At 57.0% G+C, this 19,092-nt stretch overlaps 2 protein-coding genes across 12 annotated transcripts in view; both read left to right on the top strand.

The window, feature by feature from the left end:
• Positions 1–3,485, top strand: part of CUNH10orf143 (chromosome unknown C10orf143 homolog) — a 106,555-nt gene extending 103,070 nt beyond the window's left edge. The window contains exon 5 of the mRNA XM_027112964.1: positions 3,355–3,485. Coding sequence (XP_026968765.1) covers positions 3,355–3,467 — 113 coding nt within the window. The 3' untranslated portion in view covers positions 3,468–3,485. The remainder of the gene's footprint in view (positions 1–3,354) is intronic.
• Positions 3,486–15,508: 12,023 nt separating this feature from the next.
• EBF3 (EBF transcription factor 3) overlaps positions 15,509–19,092 on the top strand; it is a 117,630-nt gene continuing 114,046 nt past the window's right edge. For 2 of the 11 annotated variants that reach the window (XM_027112951.1, XM_027112959.1), the window contains exons 1-4: positions 15,536–16,317; positions 16,423–16,579; positions 16,943–17,006; positions 17,706–17,761. In XM_027112951.1, the coding sequence (XP_026968752.1) occupies positions 16,184–16,317; positions 16,423–16,579; positions 16,943–17,006; positions 17,706–17,761 (411 nt within the window). In that variant the 5' untranslated portion in view covers positions 15,536–16,183. Of the gene's footprint in view, positions 16,318–16,422; positions 16,580–16,942; positions 17,007–17,705; positions 17,762–19,092 lie in introns of all 11 variants that reach the window. The other 9 variants (XM_027112952.1, XM_027112950.1, XM_027112949.1 and 6 more) reach the window with 9 other exon arrangements.

Genomic DNA, 19,092 nt, shown 5'->3' with positions numbered 1-19,092 from the left:
AAAATAATTTTTTGCCATTTTCATTCTGGCTTCTATGGTTGCTGTGTTGGATGCATCTTGTCACCCTGCATTCTTTCACATGGGACCACTCCTCAATAGGCAGTTTCGGGATGGATGCTTGCCTATCAAAGGGCCCCATCCTCCTGGGGCCACCGTACTTGGTTTATGGATGATCATGTATGTGATCCAACCCAGACCAATGTGGGCTCTGCTTTCGGTTTTTATGTTAAGCCGGGGCTGGTAAATTGAAAGTATATGGTTGAAGGCTGACGGCACTGTTCTAGGTGCTGGGGGGTGGGAGGCAGACCCACAGGCCTGTTGGAGCTGGTCTCCATACAACAGGAGGGACAGATGGGAGGTGAGTGCCATGTGCTCTTTTCTCCTGACCCTCCTCCCCATCACCTATAGCTTCCCAATGGGACCGATGTGCATTTTCTCCACACTCTATGGCTCAGAGGCTGGCTTAGCCTTCTTCCGAGGCACTGGAGATGCCCACCTGGCCTCCACCCCTCAGAACAGGTCTGCTCCAGCCTGTGGCCACCCTGGAGCCAGGGGTCCCCAGGGAAAAAGCCAGCCTGTCCGCAGAGTTGCTGGGAGAGTCCACAGCTCTCGCCTTGTGTAGTGAAGCCACCGTTGGCCAGACACAACCCACCAGGCCGAGATCAGCACAGCTGTGCCAGCTGCCCTGCAGGGGCATGTGTGAGGGGCATGGCTGTTGTTTAAGCCTCTGCATTGGGGAAGGTCTGTTAGCAGCATTACCATGGCAACAACGGACTGATACACAGTGTAAGCAAGGAGCATCTGCCTCCAGGCTTCAAGGGTGGGTGTTTTCATTGTCTGTTGTTGGGGTAACAAATTGCCACCAGTTTGGTGGCTTTAAACAGCACCATTCACTGTCTTATAGTTCTGAAGGTCAGCTGCCTGGATGGTCTCAGTTGGGTCCTCTGCTGGGGGTCTTGCAAGGCTGAAATCAAGCTGTCAGCCTGGCTGTGTTCTCATCAGGAGCTTGGGGTCCTCATCCAAGATGATTCTGATCTTTGGCTAAATTCGGTTCCTGTGGTTGTAGGACTGAAGTCCTGTTTCCTTCCTGGCTGACAGCTGGGTCCAGTCTTTGTTCATAGCGGCTGCCTGTGTCCTCCTTGTGCTTTCTGTGTGGCCCCTCCGACAATGGCAGGCCCAGTTTCTCTCATGCTTTGACTCTCTCTGGCCTCTCCTCCGGCTCCCTTTCCTGCTACATCTCACTGACTCTTCCTCCTTCCTCATCTGCTCTTAAGGGCTCATGTCCAGAGAGTCCAGGATAATCTCCCAGTTTTAAAGTCGGCTGATTGGTAACCTTAATTCCATCTGCCAAGTTCCTTCCCAGCAGTACCTGGATTATGGTTTGATTGAACAACCAGAGGACAGAAATCTCGGGGATGTCTTTAGAATTCCGGCCCTGCACCAGGGCCGTGCCATGGCCAGCTGGCTGAGGAACGGACTTCTGTATTATCTCACACCTGTCAGCACTGGATCAGAGATTAGAACGCAGGGTTGGAAAGAATTCATTAGGAATCTCTTCTGAAACTTAAATGCAAAGAACTGTTATGATTTACATTTTTAAAAATGGCTTGTTTTCTCTTTAGTAGAATTTGCGGTACGAAAGTACATTGTTTCAAGTTGAGGAGATAACTCTTAGTAGACAAGCAAAACAGTTAGTGTATGCATAGAAAATATCCTCAGGTTTATGTCTGCTGTGATCACATGCAGGGGTCTCCTTGCCTGTGTGTTGCTCCTTGGCAGTCGCCCCGTCCTAGAATATGCACAGTGGAGACCCTGGATTTTAGTAAGAGGTCTTCTCTAGTAAATGCTGGGGAGGGTGTGGAGAAACGGGAACCTTCTTACACCGTCGGTGGGAATGTAAATTGGTGCAGCCACTATGCAGAACAGTACGGAGGTTCCTTAAAAAACTAAAAATAGAATTATCATATGACCCAGCAATCCCACTCCTGGAAAAAATGAAAACTCTAATTCGAAAAGACACATGCACCCCAATGTTCACTGCAGCACTGTTTACAATAGCCAGGTTATGGAAGCAGCCTAAGTGTCCATCAACAGATGAATGGATAAAGAAGGTAGTATATACATACGTATACACACTGTGGAATGCTACTCAGCCATAAAGAAAGAGTGAAATAATGCCATGTGCAGCAACATGAATGCACCTAGAGATTGTCATACCAAGTGAAGTAAGTCAGACAAAGACAAATATCACATGATATCACTTATGTGTGGAATCTAAAAAATGACACAAATGAAGTTATTTACAAAACAGAAACAGGCTCACCGATATAGAAAATGAACTTATGGTTACCAAAGGGGAAAGCGGGGGAGGGATAAATTAGGAGTTTGGGATTAGCAGATACACACAACTATATATAAAATAGATGAGCAACAAGGACCCACTGTACAGCACAGGGAACTCTACTCAATATCTTGTAATTTATAATTACCACGTCCCATGGCCAAGGCCAGCCGAGACACCCTGCCAGCCCCAAGCTACCGGGCAGGTGCCCTCGCACTTGTACACGATTCCTTTGTTCCACCACAAGGCAAAAGGGCGCTCTTTACTGTGGGCTTGACGGGATTCTGTGATTCAGACCTGCTCAGTCCCTGGGAGGGCAGCTGCCACTTCCTTGCTCCAACTTTCCATCTCTGAGTGCGACCTCTCACCCTACGGCTGCATTTCTGGTGGCCCCAGAGCTTGCGGGGGTCGGGACAGCTGATGAGGGAGATGAGGGAACCCTCTGCCGTCCTCACACCTTTCACTGAAAACTTCGCCTCCTGGCCAGAGGGCTTCCCACCCTGGGATTTCCCCAGGAATGATTTTAAGACAGAAGCATCCGTCGTGTTCCTTTAGACTCAGACAGTGGAGGGCCAGGTAGGGGCAGAGATGTCTTGGGAAGGGGCATCTGATTGCGTCCGTTCACAAGTGCCTTGGGCAAGTCTTCTGCCCCGAGAGCCCCAAGTCCATCTCCACAATTTGGAGGAGTGGGTCTCAATGTGAAATCAACATCCCAGGCAGGAAGGGCATTGGGAAGCCGGTTCCCGTCATCCCTGGCCTGGCTTATAGCCCTGTGGGCGGTGTTCACTGTTTCCCAGGCGGGACTCGACCGTGAGGGTCCTCACTTCCCCCGCCCCCACCTCCCACAAGGGGCCCTTTTCCTGGCTGTCCGACGTGGACAGTGGGTTGTTTTCTTTGTTACTCTCGCCCAGGTTACTCCAGTGGGAGGCAAGAGCAAAGGTGTCCCCAAGCATCATGGCATATTTGACCAAGTCAGGTGCCGTTTTAACTAACATATTTTTTTTCCCCTGCAGGACAGGAAGAGAGATGGACGAACAAAAATGTTCTGAGCAGGAGAGTGGTTTCCATCTTCCATTCTATCAAGGTGTGGGTGTGTTTGAATCTTCCCATGATACAGAGTCTCTAAAACAGAATCACATCTGTATTAATTCAGGAAGTATTTGCTGAGCCCCCTCGTCGTGCCAGCTCTGTGCTAAGAACGAATAAACCAGATGACGGGGACGGTCCTGACTCCAGGAGCTTCTCGTAGGAGAAATCCACGTAGAGACACGTTTCACACCAGAATGAGAGACCTGCAAATAAAACAAACAATCCCTGAAACTATTTGTGCTCTGAAAATGCCCACGATCAAGTTCTGACTGCTGGGTTCAGTGGCCGAGTTTCACCTCGGCCAAGTTTCCGGGACGGGGCCCCTGCGCCTCCAGCACCCTGGACTAGCCTGTGCTATTTGGGGGCAGTTAAGTCCCCACCTTGCAGTCCTCACACTCGCAATGTTAGCTGCTTAGTAGTGGCCACTAGGCACAGTGCTTGTTCCGGGTAACATGATTAAAGTAAATATTGGAACAGGTTTGAATATTGATGTTTGTGAATTTATGTTTCCAGGTACAGTGGCCAGTGAGAGCACACAGATGTGGACCGTGACAGATGAAATGGACGCTGATTTTTTTTTTTTTTTTTTTTGCGGTCCGCGGGCCTCTCACTGTTGTGGCCTCTCCCGTTGCGGAGCACAGGCTCCGGACGCGCAGGCTCAGTGGCCATGGCTCACGGGCCCAGCCGCTCCGCGGCATGTGGGATCTTCCCGGACCGGGGCACGAACCCGTGTCCCCTGCATCGGCAGGCGGACTCTCAACCACTGCGCCACCAGGGAAGCCCGGACGCTGATTTTTATGTGGCTGAGAGAACTGGGCTTAACCTGTGAGATCCATGGAAGGCTTTCCCAATGCGAACATCACCAAGCTGTCTCCTGTTTCTTTCGCGTGTCTGGCTGTGACACTACGTCTCCCGCTGCACGCGGGCAGGGCTTCCTCACCACACCTCACACACAGCTGAGCCTGGCCTACATGAATGTTCGGGGGTGGGGGGAAGGGAGGGCAGTGGAGGGGCAGCAGTCACTGTATCCAGTAAGCGAGGCACAGAGAAAGTCAATGGCTTCTACTTAAGGATACCTCTGTGCCGATACTGGTGTGTAAAAATGAGGCCATGGGGGGCCTTCTCTCAACGGCTGAGCTCTCTGAGTTTCTCTCCCATAAAAATGACAGGTTTGCTCCAAGCACCCCATCAGATCATGTCATTTCCCTCACGCACCCACCAGACCTACACCATTCCTCTCCCAGGCCCCTGACCCCTGAATCACTACCTACGTGGCTAAATGTTCTCCATGCATTCCTCATTCATGTATATATATATTCGTATATATGTACATATATATATATATATATGTATACACACATTTATATCTCCTTTGAGGACCTACCAAGGGTGAGACCAGGCTCCTTAGTCGAGTGGCGGCTCAGGAAGAGAGATGCCACAGAGCAGTGGGCAGGCACCTGCAGGGCGGCACAGGCTCACGGGCACATTTGGAGAAGGAGCCGTGGCGACAGCAGCCTTTGGGGGACAGGGGAGCAGGCAAGACTGTAGGGCGTGGTGTGGGAACTTGGGGTTAAACAGCAAGAAGGAAGGTTGGACAACAAAGGGTCACCAAGCCATCACTAGAGGATGGAACCCCTCCCTTCAGCGCCCCCCTGTCAGCACCCCACCCCCGTCATTCCACAGCCGACCTGACCGAACTGATTGAGCAGAGGCAGTTTTAAGGCTCCATGCATGCAAAGTGACTTCAAGACATTGGACCCCCTGACCCCCCCCGCCCCGCTTCCCCCTTTGCCTCTGAAGGCACACGTGGCTGCACCTTGTAAGGACCAGAGCTCTGGAGTCCAGCGCTGGGGCTGGAGTCGCAGCCTCCTGGCAGTGTGACCAGGACATGTCCTCCATCTTTTCTGTGCATGTGCCTATCTTGGGGTGCTGGCACATAACATCCAATACATGTGAGCTGCTTTTAAAAACATGGGTAATTTTATGTCCTAAAATATTGCATACTGCTTAAATAGTTTCATGCTGGCTCACATTAAAAATGATTCCCAAGTGAAGATGACAAGGGGGAGATACTCGTTATTTAGTTCTTTTCTTACATTAAGCTATCATAATAAAGTACATTTCTGGGTTGCATTCTCTAGAGTGCTTTTTACTAAATAAATGGCCAAAAATAACTTTCTCCTTCCGGTAAGATTTCATGATTCAGCACATTCAACTTTCACTGTAAAAGGCTGAAATAAAGAGTACAAAACAAGTCTAGGAGCCAGAAACAGGGGAGAAAAACCGAGAAGGTGGAGGGTGAGGGTCACATTTCAACACACTAGTGCTTTCTGAAGCAAACCTTGGTGATACGAAAGTTGTATTTGTTTAGGTATCTGCATCGCACTTAGGTTTTAAGAAAGCATGTAGATAAGAATCGGTAGGAGATAGCCCCAGGCTTTCGTCAAAGGGAGGTATTAGAAAACTGAGCAGACGGGGGTAGGGAGGGCAGGCCCGGTCAGCTCCCGCCAGGCCCAGCGTCAGTCAGAGGGTGCGGGATGCCAGAGCTCCTGACGCCCTTTCTTTCCTACAGAGCAGCTCCAGATGCTTATGGCAAAGGTTCCACATCCGGTCATTTGCCAGGTGACACCAAAGGCAGGGGTAGCGTGGTCAGGGCTGCCTGGCCTCGTTCTCCAAGAGTTACGGAGGCGCGTGAGCTGACGACGCCCCGAGCGCAGAGCTCCGCTTGGAGCGGGCCAGGTGGCTAAAGCCACCTGCAAACAAATTCTCAGGGGAGAATCCTGGTCCCTCTCCTGTTTGTGGGAGATCTCTTCCCTCCCCCATTTCACTGAGACCTCCGGGCGGAAGAGTGTTTCTCACTAGCTTAGTAGCATCTAGTCTCCAAGGAAGCGGCCCCCTCCCCAACATTACCAAAAAGGCGCGGGGCGTCTTCAGCTTGCGAGGGTGCACGCATCCACACCGACGGCTTCAGGCCTCCCGGGCTTGGGACCCCCCTTCCGGACAGGTGTACTGGCCGTGCCGTCCCGTCCGGGGCCTGGCGCGCTGTCTTGTCCAAAGCAGGTTGCGAACGCCCTCAGGCCCTCAGAGGAAGGAGCGTGGCTCAGGTCCTGGCAAAAGGGCCTCCCCACGGAGAACCCCGCGTCCGGCTAGGGGATGCCCCGCAAGTCCTCCCCCGCCCGCGGTCAGCGCGGGGTGCAGCTGCGGCCCCGGGGCACGGCGGCGGGCAGGCTGCCGGGCGCCCGCGGGTACCTTCTCGCCCGCCCACCCACCGACCGCACCCACAGCGCCCACCGCGCCGCCACCTCCCGCGGTGGAAGACGGCGCGGCGCGTGCGCACTGGTGCGCTCGCGGCCCGGCCCGTGGGCTCTCCAGGGAGGGCGGGAGGTGGGAAGGTGGGCAGGCGCCGGGCAGCACACCCTCCCGGCCCAAAGCCTGCGCCGCTGTCACCTCGCGGCAAGGGCGCCCCGCAACTCCCGTCGAATGAGCGGCGCAGGTAAGCGCGTGGTGGCTGCTCGCGATCCCGTCGGGGGGGTGGTCCCCGCCCCGGCCCGCGGCCCACCGGAGGCCACGGGCCCTCAAAGTTGAACTTCGCGCGTCGCGGGTCGGGCGCTGGGCGGAGTGGGGGGGGGGGGCGGGCTGCGCGCACTGAGGGGGTCGCCGAGCCGGGGTGCGCTCTCCTCCTCGCCTGCGGGAGCGCGGGTCGGGGCTGCGGCGAAGGAGCGCGGCGGGGCTTGGGAACGCGGGAGCCCGGGACCGTGGGCGGCACTTCGGGCCTGGCCTCGCAGTGAACTTTTGCGCCGGGCCCTGGCAGCGTCTTGGCGGCTGGCGAGCACGCCTGGGCGGCCTCGCGGGCTCCGGGTAGCCTCTCCTCGAGGCCTTCCCGGCTGGGCTGCTGAGAGGTGAGCGCGTGCAGAGCGCCCTCGGCGCGGAGGAGGCGCGCACGGGCGCGGGCGGAGATAGGGGGTTCTGGGATTTAGTGGAACGACCCGGGATTTTTCAATCCCCGCCCCTCCCCCCAATACAAAGTGAGATCCCTGGAGGGCAGGAGGGAGGGGTCGAAACGCTGAGATGCCTGGAAGAGAACGCAGGAAGCAATTAAAACTCCTCCTTTCGGATTAACAACCAAAAATTGATCGATGTGTCAGGAATACCGCTGATTTATGAAAGGTGCTTATTTCTCTGGTATGGAGAATTTTATGTTCTCCAGGTGAAACCGAGTTCACCCAGCTCCAGCGTAGATTGATGTTTTAATAAAAATAAATAAAGGCGAAAAGCTCGCCAGGTCTTTGGGGACATCAAGTCTCAAATCGCAGAGTTGGACTAACAAATCAAAGTGCATTATCTTTACATTTCATGTCTTTTAACCGTGTGCCCCAAAATTGCAAGCAGGAGAGCGCCTTCATTTCGAAAGTTTTAATACAGCGCTTAAAAGTTCGACTATCTACAAATCAATGTTTCATAAGCAAAATGGCACGGGGAGGGCCTTGCAATTGTGGTAAGTGGCAGGCGTCGCTGTGCGGACGCGGGGCGAGCGCGGGCGGCGGCTGCGGGAGGAGGAGCGGGTTCCGGAAGGGGAGAGGGAGGAGGCGGCGGCGCCCGGAGCCGCGCGGCGCCCGTAGATGGCGCCCTGGTCCCACGCTAGGCTCCGGAGCTGCGCTCCGCCGGGCCGCGCGCGGGCGGGGTCGCTGGCGGGGGCGCTGGCGGGGGCGCTGGCGGGCGCCGAGCGCGAGGCTCCGCACCGGCAGTGGGCCTGGACCAGGGCCGCACTGCTCAGCGGGAAAAATATTAAGCGTATTGTTGGCATTTTTAATTTAAGGCCGGGGCAGTGCAGTGTTGCGGGGCGGATGGGGGTCCGTGAGTCTGGGATGTCCGTGGGAGCCTAGGGGCTCCCCGGGAGAGACCCCAACTGGCTGCGGCCCCCTGGTGGTGACCGCGCAGCTCCAGTGCCGGCTGCCCGGGCGCTCGGCCCAGGCGGGGCACTGGGGTGCAGATACGCCTGGGTGCGGGCGAGGGTCGGCCATGCGTCGGCAAGGACACCAAGTTCAAAGCTGCGCACCGATCACTCCCGAGGGTGGCCCGGACTGCCCAGAGGCCGCCCGCACCCCGCGCGGGATGCGCCGCCCGAGCCCGAGCCCGCTCCGCCGCCGTGGCTGCCTGTGCACTGCGCTTTGCAATGTAAATTTCAGCGGGACAAATTGCTTATTAATAGTCTAGAAGGGAAGCGGGTTTCTTTCTTTCTTCTTTCCTTTATCTGTTTTTATTTCTGCATGGCCCCCAGCTATGCCCCGGGCAGCCTCGCCGCCCAGCAGTTTTCTCTTCATTTCAATATCCTAAAGAAAATGCAAATTTCCAGTGTGGCCTTTTTAAAAAGTTAAATTAGCAGCAGCTTTAAGTGACTCCATTAGTATGGAAAACATACACATTTTTAATGTGAGAATAGCTTCCTTTTAACGGGGCTCATTCTGGACTGTAAATTTAGCAGACCCCCGCATTGGTAAAGAATCAAGTCGCGGCTAAACGTGTCGCCAGAGGCGCACCCCCGGTGTGGCCTGCGCCGGGCTTCCCAGGAGAGGCCGTCCCGACGCCGCGTGCCGCTGGACCCCGTCCGCTGGCTCGGATCCCTTAGAAGTCGGGAGAATGTGGCGAAAGGATTTGTGCAAGAGGGAAAGGAGGAGGGCTTGACACATTTCTGTCCAAGGGCAGTGTGCTCTCCCTTCCCTCCCAGCCTCGTCCTCCCGGTCCCCGCAGCCGAGATAATTACGCGAGCGGACTGACCGGGCCCGGCCGCGGTCACCCACCTCCCCCACCTTTGCGCAGGAGAAGGGATGTGTACACGCTCCGTTAAGGTGTGGCCAAGGAGTGGGCGAAGGTGGCGGCAGAGGAGGGCGTCAGTCCCGTGCCATCCCGTTCACCTCCACCCCTTGGCTCTCTACCACCCCAACTCCTTTGCCCGGGTTGGCAAACCCGTGTTTCAAACCAGAATCTCACTGGCAAACTTTTGCGCTCCGTTGGCTTCCACAGGAGGTTGTTCAGTTCCATCATGGGATCTGGCTCTCCCCCTCCTTTACCTTTAAGCCAGTGGCAGGGCACTCCATCCCCGTCCAGGAAAGAGTTAAGATTTATGGTGTACTGGAGAGGTCTTGTTAGGATGTAATCTGCATTTTTAAACTACTGCGTAATAAAAAGTGAGAAGTTTTGAGACACCTTTCTTGATTATACCTCTGGCGATACTTTAGGTTTTGCATTCAATTTGCATTTTGTTCTTAGTGAATATTGAAGTCTTGAGTGGAGGATTGAATTTTATTAGGACATCTGGACTGACAATATCAAATCAGACACCAGTGTCCCAAAGCATGCTAAAATTTCAGAGTTAATTAGAACGCAGTGTGTTTAATTAAAGCCAATTATAATATTTGAAATTATCTGATCGATCCGTGTTTCTACAGTTTGGGTGTGATTAGGTGTTGATTGGCGTACTTCGCGCGCCGTTCCATGTAGAAGCTACTCTGGGGAAAGTTTGCTTTGTAAACTGGCGGGGGCGGGCGTGCGCGCGCGGAACCCGCGTCCGGGGCGCCGGCTCTGGCTCAGCCTGCCCGACTGCCTTGGGGCGCCGCTGAACGCAGCTCGGGAAATCCCAGCTTGTTGCGAAACCACTGTGCCTTTTTGGATCCGAGGGACCCCGCCACGCTTCAGCTGTCTTTCCCAGCACCGGTGCGCCTTCCGAGCTTGTTGCGGAGAGGCAACCTTTAAGGTTGCAAGGTGCACTGGGAGAAGCCCGGCTGGCAGAAGGCGAGTGTTTGATTTTGGATTCTCGCTCTGGCTGAAGAGCTCCCAGGGCTGACTCAGAATATGGGGTTAGACAAAGTAACTGAAAGGACCAGAGAAAAGTTAGGACAAGGAGACAGTAATTAACTGTTTCCTTTCTAATTTCGCACGCTGCAGGAGCCGAGGTGCGCCCCGGCATTTTCGGCCCCGCTTGGAGCTAGGTTTTCCAAGGAGACGGTCGAGCGCGTTCCGGTGGCGTCCGCTGCCCCCCACAGGGCCGGGCACTTGGAGCGCGCGCTTCTCTCCAACAAGGGCGTGAGCGCGGTGTTCGCCGCCTGGGCCTTGTTCCCGGTGCCCGGCTCGGCCTGACTCTTGCAAACATACGTGAGCGGCAATTAGGACCGGGCGGCGGGTGGACGTTTCTTCGCGCTCCTGAGGTCACGGGGTCAGCGAGGCCTAGGTGCGCCCGACGCGCAGAAGCCGCGGCCCAGCTGGTGAAGCCGGGCGGGGAGCCGCGGCGGCCACCTGCCCGGGGGTGGGTGGGAGCCTGGGCGGCTCGGCTCTCGGCTGCGCTGCGGCACTCCGCTCTCCTCACCCCAGGAGGCGCTGTTTATCAAACTTGGCCGCCTTGGCAGGAGGCGCCTGCACGTTCTCACTTGGAGAATTGAGCTCTTTTCGGTACTCAGGGGTGGGCCTACAGAGTGACCGGTGTTGGGGGGGGGCGGCGGTGCAGAGAACAGGGGTCTGAGACCCTTCGGTGCTCTTTTAGCTGTAAATCCAGCCAGGCCTCCCGCCTTCCAGTGCAGGGGAGAGGAGCCCGTAGAAGCGCCCCGTGTGTCCAGGGCGAGATGCCCGGTTGATTGCCTCTGAGGGCAGGCGGGACGCGCGTCCCGGCTTGGATTCCGTCGCCACAGGCCTCCTGAGGGCCCCGCAGCTTCCGTCTCTGTACTGAGAGGGCGAAGGCGCGTTCTCTGGGCCTGGAAAACTCCCCAGACGCTGGCCCGGCCCCCTTGGTACGCAGCTTAACAGGTTGGGGTGGCCTGAGTGCGGAGCCCTGGCTTCCCCGGTCTCCCCAGGCCCACGGGCGAGCGTGCCCCCGCGGCGCAAGGCAAAGCCCGGGCGCGCTCAGTGGCCGCGTCACTGACCCCCGAGGGGCAGAGTTTGCGAGTGCCTGGCTGTTCCACCCCACCCCGCAGTTCACGGGACTTTCTAGGTGCGCCCTCTCGGGATTACTCTATTCTCCGGCTCCCCCAGCCCCTGCACCTCCTTCTCGCCGGGGCCCAAGGTCAGTCTGGCCCTCCGCTTTCGGGTTCTTTTCCCGAGCCGTGCCTGTGCGCGGCGCCGGGCCCAGACTCGGGGCCGGAGCCGGGCTGGAGGCCGGGTCACCGGCGCTGTCTGAGCGTGACCCCCGGGCGCGGAGGACGTGGGGCGGGCCGTGCCTGCAACTCAGCACTGGCGGCGGGAAAGCGAACCGCTGGCCTTCGGCGCGTTGGCTCCCACCCTTTCCTGAGGGCTCTGAGGGACATGGCCGCGCAGCCTGGGCCTGAGGACACTGGCGGTACGACGGAGCCGCACCCGGCCGCGCTCGCGCACCCCGGATGCCTCCTGGGGATTGGCTTCCAGGAACCCCCGGCCCGGGCTTCTCAACGCCGGAAATGCAGTTTATTACTCTTCGGAAGGCTGGGAGAGAGGGCGGCTGGCTCCCCGGGCTCGGCCGCGAGCAGGAAGGGGCATTCACAGAGTGCTCTGGGCGTTGGGCCGGCGCTGACGCCGCGGCCGGCCTTGCGTCCTGGGACCCCAACTTGGCCGAAGTTTCTGGATGGCTCGGAGGCCGGCACCAGCCCGACTCCCGCTCTCCAGGCCTTGCACCACGCGGCAGTGGAGGACCCGTGACTGGGAGGCGCGAGGGGGAAGTTCAACGCCTGGCGCGCGCGGAGCAGTCCTCCCCTCCTCCCGTGGGTGGGTAGTGGGCGCGGGCGGAGGGCTTGGTGCGCGCGGCGGCCTGGACACTGCGCGGCCGGCAGGGAGGCCGGGCTGGGCCTGGGCGCGGGCGCTGCGCCTTTGTACCGCCCGGCCCAGCCTCGGGTGGTGCCGCAGGTCAGTGGCCAAGCGCGGCCGCGGCCCTGCGCCCTGCACGCCGCTCCCCGAGCGGGGCTCCAGGGGCTGCGGGCGCTGTCTCTTTAAGGTCACTGCCTGCTCCGGCACGACGTGGGGAGGACAGCTGGGCACTGGCCATCTGACTGACTCCGGCGTGACATCTGGGAGCCCACTGGTGTGTGGCACGCGAAGCGCTTGATGCCGCTATTTAAATGCAAATGTGAGGGGGCTCATTGAAGCCTCTCCCCGTAAATCCGCACAAAAGGAATACTTCCCAACCTCCGAGGGGGAGGAGGAGGAGGCAGTGGCGCGAGGGCCACCCGTGCAAATCGCGTTGAGCGCGGCGCCCTGAGCTGTCGTCGCCGCCGTCGCGGCCCGCGAGGTTTCCAGCGAAGGTCAGGCCCCGCCCGGCCCGGCCCCTGGGCGTCTGTCTGGCCCCTGGGAGCGGTCTGTGCGCGGAGGCTGGACCAGCGGTCGCGGCGGGCCTGCTCAACTTCCAAAGAGTCAGCCGGCACCCGCCCCCCCTCGGCTTCCCCCGCCTGGGTACTGGGCTCCCCTAGATCCCCAGAGAGCGAGAGGGGCGGGGGCAGGGCTCCTGCTAGAGGCGGCGGGCGCGGGGATGCGCTCCCAGCATCTCTCTGCACATCCAGGAATTGACCTGCGGCCCCCTCCGCCGTCCCCGGCCTGGGCGCTGGGCCCCTCGCTCCTCTCCGCTGCCGCTCCCGCCCCGTCAAGGGGAAAATCTGGGGTGGGGTGAGGTGTGGGGGCTGAGGGGCTGCCCTGCCAGGCCGCTCCGCAGCAGGCCCGTGTGGAGACCCTGCCCGGCTGGCGAGTCCTTGTGCCCGCAGCTCGGAGCCAGCAGTGGAGTGACAAAAAAGATAAAGTTGGTGAATGATAAAGACCGTATTTTCCACGCTTTGGGTGCGGGACCAGATGATCTAGAAAATGAGCTGAAATGGATTCAGCCTCCGAGCCTGTTGTGAGAGCAGCTGATTCCCCCATTTCGGGCCAGATGGCTGCTGAACACAGATTTGCATTCATTTTCGCTTAATATCATCCAAAATAGTGGGGCAGCTGCATTTGTTGTCAAAAAGGTTTAAAACCCCTTTTCTTTCTGGGGCAGGATCGTTACCTTATGTGATGGGCTTATAGAACTTTTTTTCCCTCTTTAGTCAACAGTATCAGATTTAGAAGGATTTGTTTTAAAACCTTCTAATTTGGTAATCAGATTTAAATCGCCTTGGCGCGTGTAATCTGAATTAAAGATACTGTAAATGATTTTAAGCATGATACTTTCGTTAGAGCAAGGAAGGGGGTACCTCCAGCGTGGGCTGGGCATTTTAGGAAGTGTGCTACAAAGGGAACATTGTTTCCCCTTTCCAACTTCATCTTTTCCGAAAAGGCACTTTGCATAATCTGACAATAACGCTTGCCTGGCCGCTCGCCTTGCGGTGAGCCCCAGAAGCAGCTAAATACGCAGAGACAAAGCGATTTCTCAACCCGACCCTCCACCGTTGACTAACTTTATTTTGCGTTGTCCCTCCACGAGGAAAGTGTTCCCTCTTCCACTGGGTCGGCTGTGGGTGGAAAGCACTGGGCTTATTAGGAATACAGAAATTTTCATTTAATTTATCGTGAATAGTTTCCATACACTTTGATTTAAGGTTATTAACATTCTATAGACAGTGGCATCTTTAATATGTGGCGATCGCTTCTAAAGACTAATCTCATTACCCTCAAATAGTCATAAAATATGATTTTATTATACTTACGTATTTAATTAGACGGCCGGCACCGGAATGGATTTTGAGATGGGACTGGCGCAACAGCTGTGATAATTCACTTATCTTTGGCAATAGTCATTAACCCCCAACACCAGCAAAATAGATTGCTTTCCAGCACTGCTTTTTTTTCTCACCCCTTCCAAGAGGCTTGGGGGTCCCCAGATAACGTAAATCGGACTTTGATTTTCCCGATTAATTAAAATATTAACGCACACACACTGCCAATTCAGGAAAGAAAAAAAAAAACAACGAGTGCTACCCCAGACCGGGCGTGAAGAGGCTGTCCTGCGACACACTGCACCTTGAAACCTGTTTTTTTAATTTTCTGTTTGTTTTAATCAAAAGGGCCTGAATTCTCTCGGCAGGGAAGTGCCGGGACAGCTCCTGGTCGTCCCCTGGGCCTCCGCTCCGTGTCGCGCAGACGTCCTTTGGGCGGGCAGTGCGCCTGGGCGCCGAGTCCCGGCTGCCTGCAGGAGCTCGGCCGCCGGGCCCACGCGCTACCCGCACCCCGCTGCCCTCCAGATTCCTGGAAACCAGGTCTGGAAGCCGCGCGTCGCGCGCTCACTCGGGCTCAGCGGCACCGAGGGCAGGACCCGGGCGCCCGCAGCGTCTGCTCGGCTTTTAGAGCGGCTGGCGCCGGGGAGGTCTGGTCATCGCGCGGGGCGCGCAGCCGGACACCCGGCTCGGGGTCGCCGCAGAGGCCGGGCGCGCTTCCTGTCCACTCAGAGAGCCCGGAGCCGCCTTTGTCACTCGCCGCGCCTAAGGACAGGCCGGGGGACGGGGTCTCCCGTGGCCACCGGGAAAGAGAGAGAGCATCTGGCAGAGCCCGCCTCCGACGTGGGTCCCCAGCCCGACACTCGGTGGCCTCCGCCGGGGCGGAAAGCACGCGCGCCCAGAAAGGCCCAGACGGGGGCAGACCGGCCCCCCCAGCCGCTTTAGGTCTGCTTAGAAAACAGGCTGAGCTGCGCGCCCCGCCTTGGCCGGGGAGCCCTGCTCCCCGCCCCCACCTCGCCCCCAGGCCCCAGCCCCCAGCCCCCAGTCCGTTGCTTGCCCCTCCAGCTCCCTTCCTGCGGCCTGCCTGCTTCTACCACTTTTCCCTTTGGGCCATCCCAGGGCGACCTGCGGCCCCTTGCATTTAGTGCCAGCATTTGGGCAACTGGGGGCGCCCCGGCATTTTACCCCCTGCTCCCCACGGTGTTTTGATTGTGTGGCTGATTTCGGGAGGAGGTATTAAGGGGCCAGGCTGCAGTTGTGCACTGGTTGTTTGTTTCATTTCAAGACTTATTTGGGCGAGTAGTAACTTCCTTGGCTGCGGGTGGGCGCGAGGAGCCGCGGCGCGTGGCTGGGGGCTGCGGCGGCGCTCGGTGGCGCTCGGCGGCGCTCGGCGGCGCTCGGCGGCGGCAGGGCTCGCTGGGCTCGCGGGGCTCGGGCCGGCTCGCGGCGCCGTCAGGCAGTCAGTCGGAGAGCGCGGCGGCGGCGGCGGCGGCGGCGAGGGGCGCGGCGAGGGGCGGCCGCTCCCATATATGGCGCAGGCGCCGCCCCCCGACGTCACCCTCTGACAGCGCCGCTCCCGGGGGCTTCGAGTTTTGGCTCCCGGGAAAGGGTCCATTCCTCGGGGAGAGAGGGCTGAGTTTTGTGCGCCTCCATCCGCTGCGCGCGCCGCTCCAGGCCCCGCCGCGCCCCGCCTGCGCCCGGGACTGCGCCGCGGCACTCACTGCCCCGTTTATTTGTCTTTGGAGCAGGCGGGCCGCGCCAGAAGCGGGCGATCCCGCAGTGTCCTGCAGCCGCGGACGCCGCCTGGCTAGGATGACACCACGTTGAGCGCGCCTGCAAAACAACAACAAAAACCGCCGCCGCCGCGGCCACCGCGTCCTGCTCCGCCGAAGCGCCGCCGGTGTAGCCGCCTCCGCGCCCCCGGCCGTCCGGAGCGCCCGGCCGCCGGTGTATGTCGCGCCTGCCCGGGACGGGCTGAAGCCGGCGGCGGGCCGGACCGCAGGCGCCGAGCAGGGCCAGCGCGGCCAGGGCAGCCGCCTGCCGCCGAGCCCCGAGCGCCGCTGCTCGCGGAAGCGCTTTCGGCCGGGAGCTGCGGCCGCCGCCACCAGTTTTCATGTTTGGAATTCAGGAGAATATTCCGCGCGGGGGGACGACCATGAAGGAGGAGCCGCTGGGCAGCGGCATGAACCCGGTGCGCTCGTGGATGCACACGGCGGGGGTGGTGGACGCCAACACGGCCGCCCAGAGGTACGTACCGGCCGCCCCCGCGCGCCCCGGCCCCGGCCCCGCCGGGTCCCCGCAGCCGGCCGGCGCCGCGCTCCTCACCGGGCCGCTGTCTCTTTCCTCCCGCAGCGGCGTGGGGCTGGCGCGGGCGCACTTCGAGAAGCAGCCGCCTTCCAACCTCCGGAAATCCAATTTCTTCCACTTCGTGCTGGCGCTCTACGACAGGCAGGGGCAGCCGGTGGAGATTGAAAGGACCGCTTTTGTGGACTTTGTGGAGAAAGAGAAAGTAAGTGCAAACATACAGTCACACCCTCCATCTTTCTAGAAGTGGGAGGCAGGCGGTGCCCAAGCGCGGTGGCCCCGAGTGCCCCCTCGGCGGCGGGGACCGCTCTGCGCGGCGCCCCCCGCCGCCGCCACGTGCGGCCGCCCGGGCCAGCCGAGGGCTGGGCAACTTCTCTGCGCCCCCGGACTTACTCCGGGCGAGGAGAACGCTGGCCTTCCAGCAGGAAAGTGACATCACCGCGCTGCTCCGAGCTAGGAATCCTGCCATGCGTGAGGCCAAGGGGCCTCGGTCGTGGAGGGGGACCGAGTGCGGTGGCCGCGCCGGACACCGATCGCACTAAATGCAATTATTTATCGTTACTTTCAGGAGCCCAACAACGAGAAAACCAACAACGGCATCCACTATAAACTCCAGTTGCTGTACAGCAACGGTAAGTGGCGGCGGCCGCTCCTGCCTTCCCGCCCCGCCGGGCTCGCTCTCCCTTTCCGCGATGGCTAAAGGACATAAAGATTTTGAGATTAAAATGACATGGATGTAAACACGAAATCTTCTCATGGCATAGAAGGAAAACAAAACATAAACGATCAATAAGTCGATGGCCCTTCACATGATTAACCGGTCGGGCTCGAAGCAGAAAGTAAAAAGGGGATCGATACGGGGCGCCAGCAGAACATCACTTTTAAGTGACTTTTTTCAATTTTGCAAATTAATGTTAATTATTGAAACGGGGGTAGCTCTGTACACCGAGCACAACTTACTTCCTGTGCACTGAGATTTAAAAAAAATCCTCGAGAGACATTAGAAAGAGTTCAGACTCTCACTTAGTTTCCATTTCGTGCTGTTTTCAAAAATAAAGCAGCACATGGCCCACCCGGAGCAGCGACCAGGCCTGCTCTCAGCCAGGCACATTTCTTGCACCTTTAAATGCAAACTCTAAGAGTATTGAGGTTCTTAATTAAGAAAAGAAAAAATTTAAATGAGAAGTGATTGGGGTTCTTTCCTGCCTTTTAAAGGGCATGCCTAACTTTTGCTGCATCATGGAGGTGGCAGTCCCGGGTTACCGACTTCCTGTGCCCCCGTGTGCCCTTGCTAAAAATCCTGATGAGAATCTGTCCCTGTTTCTTCGCAGGAGTCAGAACGGAGCAGGATCTGTATGTTCGCCTCATAGATTCAATGACCAAACAGGTGAGAAAGTTTAAGCCTCGACACTAGTTTTCACTGCTCAGCTGGGGCTGCCCTGGGGTTTCAGAGACTAGGAGACTGACAAATGGATCTGGTGTATTTGTTTTTCATTTAGTGTCCTTGACATGCTAATGAGAATTCCATATTTATTGGAATAAATGAAGTGATTGGTAAAATAGTTTATGTTGTCATTAGAACAGGACATACATGCTTTATTAAATGGCTTGTGATTGGAATCAAATTCTGTCTTAATTAATTATGGTAATTAATATTTGACAAAATTCTCAGGGTCTCCCCCCTTGTAAATTTTTAAACGTTTCTCTCTCTGCTTGGAATCATTTCATTGATTTTTTTTTTTCTATAACAAAGACAACTAACTCCTTTCCAGAGCCCATTGGGTTGGACTTGATTAGCTCATTTTTTCCCTCCTTTCCAGTGTGATGGTCTAGTAACACGAGACGTTTATTTGGATTTAAAAGTTAAATGTGTTGGGGTGAAAAGTCACCTTGTTCTCCTCTAGTCCATCTTCACCTCTCAGCCCCCCATCTCCATAATTCAAACTCCGAGCTCCAGGGGTCACCCAAACCCGTCCATTGCTCTGGGGGTAGCTTCTCGTCCCTTTCCACCCTCTGTCATACCTTGTAAATAACATAATTACCAGCAGTTCCTTATTAAATTATTTAACCTGTCTTGGTCAACTTTTCCGATGATAACTATTGGCTATCAGTCGTGTGATTAAGTGCAGAAAAGTGCTTCATTGCTTTTTGACATTGTGCAGTCTCTGGCTGGTCTTGTGTTGGGTGGTATGTTGTTGTTTAGTTGTTTTAAAGATTTTCCCCCCGTTTTCGTCAAGTAGTGTGGGGGAGGGGCAAATCCCACGCCTAAGTGAAAGCCACTGTGCACAGATTGATTTAAAATATACTTCCAAACTGAGCTTCACGCTTAGAAATGAAAGTAATGTCTTCAGTTTTGATGCTAACTTGCAGAATTGTGAGCGAAGTAAAAAGGAACTCTTTCTGCTTCTTGCAGCCCAGCACGCATGCCTCCCACTCTCTGCACGGCAATTGGTTTTCGGATTTTACTTCCCCTTTAAAAAGTTTGTCCTTACCTAGGCAACAAGCGTGTTAGATTTTAATGTCTGCAGTGGTAAAACACTATGGTTTTCTCTTAGAGTAAAACAGATCTGACAGGTAAACTACGGTCTTTCTGACAAAGACGGAGGCGGCGTGCCCTTCGGTAATTATTTCACTGGGATTCAGGGAAGCCTCTGGAACTCGGGAGGCGCGTTGACAGGGTGCTTTTATTTCCTTTGTATATAAGGGCTAAATGTTTTC

The sequence above is a fragment of the Aethalodelphis obliquidens genome, unplaced genomic scaffold (genome assembly GCF_003676395.1).
Source record: "Aethalodelphis obliquidens isolate GAN/ISIS:26980383/991018 unplaced genomic scaffold, ASM367639v1 scaffold11, whole genome shotgun sequence".
Lineage (NCBI taxonomy): Eukaryota > Metazoa > Chordata > Mammalia > Artiodactyla > Delphinidae > Aethalodelphis > Aethalodelphis obliquidens.
Note: the sequence above shows the minus strand (reverse complement) of the source record. Positions and strands in the feature narration are given on the sequence as shown.